General features: G+C 36.1%; 1 protein-coding gene across 1 annotated transcript in view; it reads right to left on the bottom strand.

Moving 5' to 3' along the window:
• LOC121427852 (neprilysin-like) overlaps positions 1–13,153 on the bottom strand; it is a 72,701-nt gene that overhangs the window by 16,257 nt on the left and 43,291 nt on the right. Inside the window, exons 3-10 of the mRNA XM_041624425.1 lie at positions 12,367–12,435; positions 9,890–9,970; positions 7,981–8,142; positions 7,142–7,225; positions 5,360–5,568; positions 2,229–2,291; positions 1,797–1,919; positions 520–606 (exon numbers count right to left, since the gene is read on the bottom strand). Coding sequence (XP_041480359.1) covers positions 520–606; positions 1,797–1,919; positions 2,229–2,291; positions 5,360–5,568; positions 7,142–7,225; positions 7,981–8,142; positions 9,890–9,970; positions 12,367–12,435 — 878 coding nt within the window. The remainder of the gene's footprint in view (positions 1–519; positions 607–1,796; positions 1,920–2,228; positions 2,292–5,359; positions 5,569–7,141; positions 7,226–7,980; positions 8,143–9,889; positions 9,971–12,366; positions 12,436–13,153) is intronic.

Raw genomic sequence — 13,153 nt, forward strand, 5'->3', positions numbered from 1 at the left:
TTTAAGATTCTTATTTCAATATTTCTTCATCTTCTCAATTAATTCCTCTCATGACCCCCCCCCCAAAAAAAAAAAAAAAACACAGCAATTCAGCTGAAAACAGCTACCAATTAGCCAATCTTTAGAGAAAGTAGAATAAAATGAAAATAACTTGTAAAGAATATCTGTCATTTCTCATTTTTTTCTATTTCAGTTTGACCACCGTCAGTCAGTTTCAGTTCAGGACATCGTTCTGTACAGTGATATTGCTGTATCAATTTCCTTTGATTTGTTTGTATATTTGTGTATTTTGAGTCGGAGGATATGTGCCACTGAAGTTTGATCCCCTACAAAACATGCGTTTAATAGCGAGAACGTAATACAAAATAAACTGACAGAATGGTAATTGAAAAGTCGGTTAGAATAAAAAAAAACTTTGAAACACATCCATTTTTAAATTCTAAAGGATGTGACAAGTATTTCACAATGTCTAGAATGAGAAGCAATTTCAATCTTAGTAAAATGCTAATATGATCTTACTGTAGGAAGCCTTCTGTTGAGATATGATACACTGACTTTCTGATTTAATAACTGAGCTCCTCTTTTCGCGGTTGGGGTCATAGAAATCTGAAAAGAAAACACAAAACGGATTAGGAAAGTTTCATGTTATGGGGTTATTTTTCTAAGATGTAGAACATTAAATATTGCGGTTTGAATAAGCCCTCCTGAACCACCAATGATAATAGTAGTCATAATAGCAATAATAATTCCAATACTAATATTAGTAGTAGTAATAATAATTGTATTTGAAAAATGCGGTCTTTCAACAAAACTCCGCTACTTTCAATATAAACTTCTCAATCAGATAATTGGTGGTGAACAAAGGTCTTTACGATTGATTTTAAATAAAGTCTATGAAAGAAAAAAGAAGGAAAAAATAAATAGACATGAAATGAAATACTCCGAAAATTTGCTTTGCCCAATTGATCATGGGCTCGGCAGCTGCTGTGCAGCGCCAGGTCGACGAGCTCTATCCCTTTAATCGTTGAACGCCAAACAGGGTAGCAGTAACTCCTATCTTTTTATGTCTTTTGGTCTGACGCGGCCAGGGTTTGAGACGAACGCTCTACCAACTGAACCAACACACCGGTAATATAATAATAATAATAATAACAACAATAACAACAACAATAGTAATAATGGCAATAATAGTAAAAAAAAATGATAATAATAATAGTAATAATAATAATAATAATAATTGGATTTATATCGCCTTTTGCCTGAAGATACGAAAGCTTATATTATTACCCCGGCTTTAGCTGCACTGTCATATAGGCGCTCAAGCATTCGAGGAGTTTCTCCTACTGGGTACCCATTCACCTCATCTGGGTTGAGTGCAGCACACTAGGGGAAAAATTCTTGCTAAAGGAAAGCAAGCCATGGCTGAGAATCGAACCCATGTCCCTCATATTAAGAGACGAGAGTCATAAGGCGTTTTGTCAATCTTTGCAGAAATTGGTAGTTGGGAGAGGAAAAGAGTGACTAGGTATTATATAAATACTAGCAGATTATGATGATTTCACTCTGAAACACATCAAATGAATGGAAGATGTGTTATTAGTATTTTCAGTTCTTTGTTTATCTCACACCCGTCTTTGAAGTAATGAATTTAAGAAAATTTCGAGGAAAATTTGTATTCAATTTTCATACATTTCTTCCCTAAAAGGATTTTCTCTGAAATAGAACGAAAAATGCTTTTGGATTTTCAATATCTGCAATTTTCTTAATAAGAATGTAAAGAAAAGGATTATACTTACGTTAGCCATCTTTTTTTCGAATTCCAGGACTTCTTGCATCTCGCGTGTGACGTTTTCTACGTCATTTCCTCCTCGTACGTAGAGTGTCATGTCTATCATGTATTTCTCATATGCTTTCAAACCCTACAGAAATGGAGGATTGATTTTCGTAAATATAGGTTATTAAACGACAATTTCATTATGTATTTATACATTAATTGTTTTTCTGTTCAATATATCATTTTCCTATATTTATTCATGTACTCGGAGAAGCTAGGGGTACCGACAATTAAAAATTTTTACGATCAGAAGAAAAAACAGAGGCAAAGAATCAAAAGGAGAAAGAAAAAAGAGGGGTAATAAAACAGGTCAGGGAACGAGAAAACAAAGAAAGCTAGGGAGAGAGGGGGAGAAAGAGGGAGAGAGAAAAGAGGAACAAAGCATGTAATCTACCTGTATTGACTCGCCTCTAAGGTAATAATCACGATTTTGTAGTCCCAGGTTTGGCTGATCAAACTAAAGCAAAAAGAAAATAAAAAAACGAATTAACAAGCTTCACATACATTACCCATCTATAACTTTTCTAAACACCTCATACCGCATGAACTTCCACCTCAAAACTTACAATAAAACGTAAGGCCAGGGTTTCTGTAATTAGCTAAAATACACGATATAAAAATAATAAAATCTAACAATTGGAAATTTAGCTTATCCGTACAAATTCTTTTTCTCAATTCTGTCAAAACTGTAGTTGTTAAGTTAAACCTACAGAAATAGACACAGTTCCAATCCTTGTTAGAATATTCCTTCATTGAACATGTTGAATAAAGCATTTGTTTGGGCGTTATTGATTAATTCTGACAGCAATGTTTATCAAGTTATAGCTTAGAATCCGTGCTGTTTTCTAATTTAATAAAATGTTAACATTTTAAATTTTGGGTGACTTATTTTAGGTTTGAGGTTGAAGGTAACATATCATATGTCTGTGTTTGTTCGGGGGATTATTTTTGAACACCAAAAACCTAATTTGTTTTTCTTGTGAATGTGATTTAACCGTCATCACTAGCTGCGACAAGTTGGCGGCGAATAAAAAAATGATTAAAAACAGCTTTGGTTCCGATAACCTATCGATAACAAAAGCTGTTCCCCTTGTATTTATATTAATTATATTCATCCGAGTCACCCAACATATCATTTCTCCGTAACGTTCATTTTGTCACCCAACGTATATTGGCTGATTCTTCACTCAGCTTATCTCGTCATCCGATATTTATTGTCATCCAATGTTCCTCCTCTGCCGATATACCACGTCAGCCGGTTCACCTATGCAATGTTCACGTCACTGAAGGTACCTTGCAATTCAATGTATCCCGTAACCCAATGTAGCTCGTCTGACTTATCACCCAACGTATCTGGTCAACCAGTATTACTTCACCCAAAGTTTCTCGTCACCCACTGTAAATTCTTCTGACTTATCACCCAATGAATCTCGTCACCCAACGAATCCCGTCACCCAACGAATCTCGTCACCCAACGTATCCCGTCACCCAATGAATCTCGTCACCCAGCGTATCCCGTCACCCAACGAATCTCGTCACCCATCGTATCTCGTCACCCAACGAATCTCGTCACTAAGCTTATCTCATCATCCAGTGCATCTTGTTACCCAACGTATCTTGTCTAATTCGTCACTCAGCCTATCTAGTCATCCAATATTCATTGTTATCCAATATACCTCCTCTACCGATAAACTACGTCAGTCGGTTCAACTTTGCAATGCACATCGTCACTGGAGGTACCTTGTAATCCAATGTGTCCCGTAACCCGACGAATCTCGTCTTATTTATCATACTTCCTATGTCGTCATCCAGCGTATCTTGTCAATAAGTTTATCTCGTCAACCACTGTATCATGTCAGCCAGTTTATCTCGTCACCCAACATATCTGGTCCCCTAACTTATTTCTTCTGACTCGTCACCCAATGTACAGTATCTCCTCACCCAACGTAACTTTTAACCCAACGTATCTGGTCAACCAGTGCTTATCGTCTTCAAATGTATCTCATCACCCACTGCATCTCGTCGCCCAGCGTACGTCGTCACCCAGCGTATCTCGTCACCCACTATACCTCGTCGCCCAGCTTATCTCGTCACCCATTGAATCTTGTCATTCACTGTATCTCGTCACCGAGCATATCTTCTCATCCACTGTATCTCGCCATCCGACGTATGTCGTCGCCGGGCGTATCTCATCACCCAACGTATCTCGTCACCCAGCGTATCTCGTCACCCAGCGTATCTCGTCACCCAGCATATCTCGTCGCCCAGTGAATCTCGTCACCCACTATACCTCGTCGCCCAGCGTATCTCGTCACCCATTGAATCTTGTCATTCACTGTATCTCGTCACCGAGCATATCTTCTCATCCACTGTATCTCGCAATCCGACGTATGTCGTCACCCAGCGTATCTCGTCACCCACTGTATCTCGTTACCCAATGTGTCTCGTCACCCAGCATTTCTCGTCACCCACTGTATCTCGTCACCGAGCGTATCTCGTCACCCATTGAATCTCGTCACCCAACGTATCTCTCGTCACCCACTGTATCTCGTCACCCAGCGTATCTCGTCACCCAACGTATCTCTCGTCACCCACTGTATCTCGTCACCCAGCGTATCTCGTCACCCAACGTATCTCTCGTCACCCACTGTATTTCGTCACCGAGCGTATCTCTTCACCCAACGTATCTTGTCAGCCGACGTATCTCGTCATCCACTGTATCTCGCCATCCGACGTATTTCGTCGCCGAGCGTATCTCGTCACCCTTTGTATCTCTCGTCACCCACTGTATCTCGTCACCAAGCGTATCTCGTCGCCCATTGAATCTCGTCATCCTCTGTATCTCTTCACCGAACGTATATTGTCAGCCAACGTATCTCGTCATCCACTGTATCTCGTCACCCAATGTATTTTGTCATCTTACGATCTCATCGTCTGACGTTCTTCGTCCCCTACTGTACCTCTTCACTATGTGTATTTCGTCGTCAAATGGATCTCGTCTCGTGATGTAATTTTTCAACCAGTTAAACTCGTCATCTTACTTACACTTACTCGAAATGTAGCTAATCACTTCGTAATGTTGTAACCAAATGCACATAGCCACCAGTTACGCCAGCGCACGTGGTTAAATTTACATGTACAAGTAAAGTGCAAGATCTTTGTGTTGATTGGAGACGGATCCTATCGAACTAGAAATGTAACGTTCTTTACCTAAAGAATTGAATAAACCAAAAGCTGTTTTTCATAATTGTATTATATAAGATATATAGGAAAATTTTCAGTTAGAATAGCAATATTGTTATTTTACCATAGGACGTTCTTACCTAAAGAAAGGAAATAAACAAAAAGGTGTTTTCTTCATAATTGTATTATATAAGATATACATGTATAGGAAAATGTTCAGTTGGAATAGCAATATTACTATCTTACCACAGCACTTCATCCGTGTGAAAAATAGTTATTGCCAGTCCAACCTCAGATAAACAATTTCCCACTGTGCTTTTGCAAAACTTGTTATATCCTTACCGTCATAATATGTGCATTGGAGTCGGCTGCATCAACAGAAATTCGGTTAAAGAATAGAAAGTTGCGATCGAGTAGCATCCGAGACGTAGCAAGGACCTCTTCTAATCTCCATGTTCGCTCATCATAAACACCATCGTTGAGAACGGGCCATCCTCCGAGCTTACGAAGAAGGGCTGTCAGAGGTTCAATTCCTCTTTGAGTTAGTACCTCTACACAGAAAACACAACATATTTACCACAATTATGTTTATCCGTGGTACGAGACCCGATATTTAATAGGGGTTATACTTATACTGCTATTAAAAGCACCTTTGAACACTAAATACAGGTACAATATGGTATTCGCTTAAGGGACAAGTCCAATTAGAATTAGGAAAGCCAGATACAGCATTAGATCCGTCCGTGAGGATACCTTTCCCATTGAAGGCATAGCTTTTGTTTCTCAACGAATTTATAATACAGACCTCGTGATATAGACTGAATTTGAATATATTCGTAAAGTTCATTCACGTAACGAATCATTTTGATTTCTAACATTCACAATGATAACATTTATATAATTCTCAATGTATATCGCGTTTACAAGAGTATTCTATAAAATCGATCTCATACACATAATACAATTTTATACCCAATTAATAAAAAATTACGTATTGAAATATGATATAATAAGAAAAAAATACATTTTGATACAAACAGAAAGGCTGTGAATCCGTCAAGCAATACAAAATAAGAGATTTAGGTATTCATTATAAATAATTACTAGGCCTTTGACGTTATCCGTTCATCCATTTGTCGGAGTACATGCATATTCCCATTTTCTTTTATCCTATTTTGATTAAACTTTATTTTCTATTTGAATTTATCTATTTTATCTTTCAAAACACCATCTATCTATCTATCAATAATCCGTTCCGGGCCCAACATTTTTGTTTTTACCTTAGCTTAAGCTTTAGTTCGAGCTGCCTTCCAGCGCTTATTGCATTAAAGGACTTAAACCTACCCATTCACCTCACCTGGGTTGAGTGAAGCACAATGGGGTAAATTTCTTGCTGAAAAAAAATCCATGACTGGGATTCGAACCCCCAATCCTTTGTTTAAGGACAAGTGCCATAACCGCTAGACCACGACGTTCCCACATGATCATAATGAATGAACGGTATCGCTCCAGGTGAGCATAACAAAATGTCACATATAGCCAGATACGCGTGGTGGTTGCACTTATTTTTTTTATATATATACTACGGGGATTAGCATGTTTCCGCATCATTTAACACCACATAATTGAGATGAAAATCACTTTTGTTTGTTGAAATCCATCCAGGGTGATGATGATATTGTAGCTTCAAAAGGAGAAGGTCACATTGAATCTGATTAGGATTAGAATGGAGCAAGTAATCTCACAACCATCATGGGCTAGGATTAAAAGATTGTTATCCAATATTGATTTCAATGCGATTTGCCAGACAGACGGACGCTGAGAATATTTTAAAGCAAAACCTACATCAGTGGCATAAAGAGGCCTTAAAAAACATGAGGACGTTGTGACGTGCACTGTGATAATTTTAGATTTTTGCGAGCAAGCAAAGAAAGCAGGGGGTTGATTTGATTTGTTCGGATGTTATGAAAAACTTAAGCCTAATATTCAAAGAAGTCTGGAGAAAACAACTATCGTTTACATAAAAAAAAATTAAAAGGAGTTCCACCCCAAAAGGCTTTAATCCATTTTAGGGTTCTACATCCCCCCCCCCCCCAAAAAAGAGAGATTTATTTCTATACCTACCTTCGTTCATACATGACTTATAAAAATCTCTTGCTTTTCTGATTGCCTCTGTTTCTGACGGTGGTGGCGTCCTTTCAATCAGTTCTTATGAAAGAAGAGGGAATGCAGATTTTTGGAAGGAAGCGAAAGAAAACAAAAGATTACAGGGAGGGGGATAACGTAAGTATCTGAGGTGTGAATAGTATACATTCAATACGTACAAAACCAAGACAAGCTAATCTGGACTCCGTAACACAAAGGTTTGCAATCAATCGCTAAATACCAATGACCAATCAAGATAGTCTTTGCACGCGCACTCTATTTAAAATACTGACTGGGAACCAATCAGTGCGGTTCTTTCATACTTGCAATTCATCGCAAACCTTTGTGTTACGGAGCCCCGGTTTCAATCAAAGTATCGCTGACAGCGATATTTTTTCATTTAATCTATTCATTTTAAACGCATCGCTAAAAATGAATAAACAACGACTAATTATACTGTGTGTTATAGCAGTTACAGAAGACGCCGATGCCGTGATATGCGCAATAAATTCAAAGTATTTGTATTAATAAACGATTATTGATATCAGTATTCGAATGTGACCACCAATGTTGGCAGATGCTAATCTCTGTAATAAGCCGACAAAGTCATGTGCTCTTTGAAAATAAAATTTAAATGATTAGATTTTCCGAAGTATTACCTCTATTGTGATGGTAGTTGTGAGAGGTATACAAAGCACTTTATAAATCCAGCTATTATTACCATATATATCTAAAAGTAATAAAGTCGTAATTTAAGATAGAAATGCAAATTTAAACAAAACTGAGAAGCAACCGACTAATAATAATTATATGCTTACCTTTGCATTGTATTTCTAAATTCTTTTTAAGTTGTGAAGGAACAGCATAATGCGAGTCGTCTTCAGGAATGACGTTTGATCTATGCCAACCTCCACATGAATATTCATAGAAATCTTCGCAGGGGTCCACATGTGGATCCATATTTGAAATCAGTCGAGCAGCTGAAAATTGAGAAGGGAAAAGAATCATGAAAGGGACTCAAATATAAAAAGAGTCAAATTTAGTCTTTATCTTAAATAAAAATGGTGAAATATGATATTTTCTTAATATCATATCAAAACCTATCAAAAAACTTTTGCTCGCTCATTTTCTTTATATTTATTTTGCCCGATACTCTTCATGCCCCCCCCCCCTCATAAATTGTGGTTCATTACACCACTGTTTAAAAAAGGACATTGTGAAGTGTGATATGATAACAAGTATGCATTTTTCTGGTGTTCAGTAAGCATGGTAATTATAGTCACACTGCGGAAATTGACTTAGCGATTAGCAATCGTCTATTGCCAACTCGTCTATCAATCACATAGTCTATCTTTATTTGGTCTAATGCCATTCCGTCCATCAACATTTCGTCTAACAACCATTTGGTCCGATAAACACTCCGTCTAATCACCGATTCGCCCATGACCATTTCGTCTCATATCCAGTTGGTCTAATACCAATTTTTCTTTTCATTCACTTTTCACCCAATCAACACTCAGTCCAATTAGACCAAATGGTATATGGACTAAATGGCTATAGGACCATCGGTTAATAGACAAAATGGTGAGTGGACGAACTGATGGTAGACAAACTGCAAGTAGACGAGTTGGTAATTGGACGAACTGGCAATAGACCGATTGAAAAACCTTCTATTTAAAATGACATTAAAACCAGGTTTATTATGTATGACTGCATTGGTTCGATCAATATCAATTGCATGGAAATTTATTAATGTCATAATTCGTCCTACATGAAAAGTGCAGAGTGTTCTTTGTAAACAAAGATGGTCACACTATTTATTCATTTTTATTTATTAAAATATCTTTATACAGGATAACAGGCTCAGATTAACTGTTTTTCAGCCTGGTCCTGTTGACATAAAAAAATAACAATATATACATAATAGATAAAAGAGTAACTTGGGTTCTGTACAAGTAATGAGTGAGTTCAATAACATTTAAAATCAGAATTATCACTAATACAAAATTGTTCAAAGATAACATAAACTACCAGTCACAGCTCCCAGACTCACCACTACCTGCCTCAGCCAGAGAACAATAGAATCAGTGGACCAAATCCATTGCTCTCCGGCCGAAACAGGCAATAGTGATTCAAAGAATGGTGACTGGTACTGTATTCATTTTTTTTGAATTGATGAAATGGGAAAACTATCCTGTAGACAATACAATAACTGTGAAATATGTATGGTATCCATTACGAAGTTTCCATTATGAAGACAATGATGAATCATCATCTAGAAAACATTTGGAACAAAATTGTATTTTAGATGTTGACGTTGCTGGCTTTTTATAGTTGCTGTTGATCGGATCAAACGCAACTCTTTAGGAGACGGGGTCCTGGGGCCCATCTTACAAAGAGTTACGATTGATCCGATCAATCGTAGCTCTATGGAAAACCATCAGTGTCATACATTTTTCCACAGGAAATTCGCACAATGTCCTTTGTAAACAAAAAGAAGCGCAGTGATTTTTTTTTAAGAAAACAATTAATGCATGAATATACATCATAGTTGGAAAATATTTTGAACAAACAATCACAATAGATGTTGCTGGCCGTCCATAGTTGTGATTGATTGGATCAATCGCAACTCTTTGTAAGACGGGGCTCTGATGTGACATATCGCCCTTAAAAGCGTAGTAGTTGTTTAGAAATGGAAAAGAAAATTAATGATTTCTTGTAACTAACCTGATGCGACACAGTTTGGTGACGTGCAGATTTCCGTGCATTCATCCGTGCTTTGAGCCATGCTATTCCTCTGATTTATACCTGTAGAACGGAAGAATAAGTTATCATTGGATTACCTTACCATTGTATATATCGTATACAACAGCTGTGAGAGTCCGGCAAATTAAGTGAAAAAAATCAAACCAGAGAGTTTCATAATACACCGAATAGAGTAGAAATATCTCTAATAATGTTTGAAACATCGATGGGATAACGGATATTAATCAATACGTCTATTTTAGCACCAATGATAAATACTTAGTGGATTTCTCTTTGAAAACCAGTTTTAAACTTTAACTCGCAGATATTGCAGTGCACCTAATCTTAATCCAAACTGGTTTGGGAGTTTTTTTTCTTCAATTAATTTTTAGTTTCATTGTAACTTTTATTTCTTATTAATCTCAATTATTTATTTATATGTGTTTTTTCTTTAAATATTTGTATAATTTTCTTTACACTATTACATTGGAATAGGAAGTTCTTACAGTAAATCCGTTAGTAAAACGTAAATGCAGGTTCTTTATTTTGGGTTTTATCTGCATGCTTGTCATGGTAAGATGAAGGCATAGACATGTACGTGATCACACCGTTTACTTCCATCTTGTTAAGTGCCAGAATATCGCAATCAATTAGGTGAGTGTAAGAAGCAATTTGATCAAATTTGTTACTTATTGAAACTGTCGCCGTCCATTTTAAACACTAGTGAGCTGTGAGGCTTGCTTCTAGCAGAACAACAATCGCTCCCCTCAATTGGAACTTCGGGGAATTAGGTGGAGTTGAGACTCTTATAACCAACGTTTTAAAGTCTGTTTCAAAATGGTTCGCCCACACATTGACCGAATACTCTCATTTTGAGGTACGTTTTAAAGGACAAGTCCACCCTAGAAGATGTTGATTTGAATAAATAAAAAAAAATCAAACAAGCATTATGCTGAAGATTTCATCAAAATCGCATGTAAAGTAAGAAAGTTACGACAATTTAAAGTTTCGCTTATTTTTCACAAAACAATGATATGCACAACTCAGTGACATGCAAATGAGGCAGTCGGTGATGTCCCTCACTATTTCTTTGTTTGAATTATACAATATTTCATTTTTTTTTACAGATTTGACAATATAGACCAACTTGATTGTACCATATAGTATGAAACAATGCTAATTTCACATGTTCAGAAAGGAATTAATCGTCGTTTCACGCGACAACAGGGAGAAAATTGGAATACTTCATATTTTATAATAAAATACAAAAGAAATAGTGAGTGATGTCATCAGTCTCCTCATTCGCATACCGACATAGATGTGAATATAATTTTTTGGTGAAATTAGTAAAACTTTTAAGTGTCATAACTTATTTTACATCTGATTTTGATAAAAATTTTCGATGTTATGCTTGTTGGATTTTTTTCTCTTTTTATTCAAATCAGCTTTTTGTTGGGGTGGACTTCCTTGAAAGAATCTGTATTTCAAGAGTTCAGCAACATTCCTTTTTGTCATCTCGCGTAAGCTGTCGATCTGTGTGACTTATCTATTTTTTGTATAACTAGTACATTGTCTTATTAAATATTATTATTATTATTATTACATTTATTTATTGAATATAATAGGATTTATCGCTGTTCTAAAACGCTACATGCGTATGACGGGCCGTCCACGCCCTACGCTTTAATTAACTCACACGCAATGTTAAAAATAATTCAAACAACGCTGTTTACTATGTGAAACGCACAGCAGTTGTTTTAAACAGTGTAAATAAGTGTTTAAAATCTTACACAACCATGCTTGAATTATTGATGATTAAACATTTGAAATTAAACTTTGCTTAAGATTTCAAACACTTGTTTAAAATGTTTAAATAACTACTGTGCGATTTCCATAGTAAAAAGCATTGTTTAAATAATTTTTAACAGTGCGGTAGTGCATGAATGACGGCCTATGGCAGGAACGACCCGTCATACATGTGTACACTCCGTATTGCCTTCATCGAGTTCATATTCTCCTTCAACATGTGGGCGGGAAAATTTACTTGTCTTAAATCCCGCGTAATCTGGATGATACCAATCGGAAAGGATCTAATGCTTTAGAAATGCCCATTAATCATGGCATCTCACAGGATTTGATAACAATTCTTTCTATGAAATCCACCTTCATTCTTTCATTGACATTGTTTTATACCAAGCCTTAAAATTGATACAATAATATTACCCACTAACATTTATGGAGATCAAGTAAAAAGCGGTAGCAGTGTGCATGGATCTTTAGTAGAGATTCTTTATATTTATTGATTTAACCGAACCAGACAGGGAACTTTTACATTTGTTTAAACAAACGGATAAAATGCAACTGATTATTGACGTAAATATGTATGAGAAGTAGAAATCATTTAGTTTTGTCGATGTATCCTATTATAATAAGACCATTTATCATTGTAAAGTTCATACCTGACACATCCAAGCTCTCAATGACGCTGTATTGTTGGTGTCGCAAAGTGTGTGATTGCTCGCTTCTCCCTGTTGGAATTGTGTAAAGTGGGTCGCTCAGTGTATATCAAATCACATTTTCATACTTGTTTGAACTCGTTTGAAATAGGTAACTGTCACTAAATAGAAACGGTGGATATTGAAATTGTTTGAATGAAATGAAGTGTGTTACTTATATAGTTGAATTACATAACCTGCGTTAGTTGTGATAATACATTATTAGTTTCAAGGTGATGATTTGTAATTAAGATGCAATGTAAAAGTTGATTTTAGTGAGTGGTATTCGATGTATTCATGGGCAAATATCGCTGCTTATACTATTGTATAAGTTTTGGAAAAGCTGAAATGATGAATAAAATATATTTCAACTTCGCAAGGTTTCATTTGAGCAACATGTTTCGTCGGACAAGAGCAAAACACTGCTTTTATATTTGATATCGAATTAATGCATTAAAGCAATTGAGTTTATCCATAAATTCTTAAGCCGCGGTAATAGTATGCAGCGCTTAGAAATATTTGTATTAAACGCTATATAGATGTTGCATAGTATTATTATTATCATTATTATTATCTTGTTTATGATAATAAATTCATTTGTAAATTCATATTGTAAAATGTGAGTCGCATGACCGTGTGCGACCCACGACACATTAATTGGTACGGCTAATTATATTGAAATGATAATATCTATAGTGATGTGATGTATGCCACCAAGGAATATTATTGCTATTTTTTTTAGTCAGATGGT

Source organism: Lytechinus variegatus, chromosome 14 (genome assembly GCF_018143015.1).
Source record: "Lytechinus variegatus isolate NC3 chromosome 14, Lvar_3.0, whole genome shotgun sequence".
NCBI lineage: Eukaryota > Metazoa > Echinodermata > Echinoidea > Temnopleuroida > Toxopneustidae > Lytechinus > Lytechinus variegatus.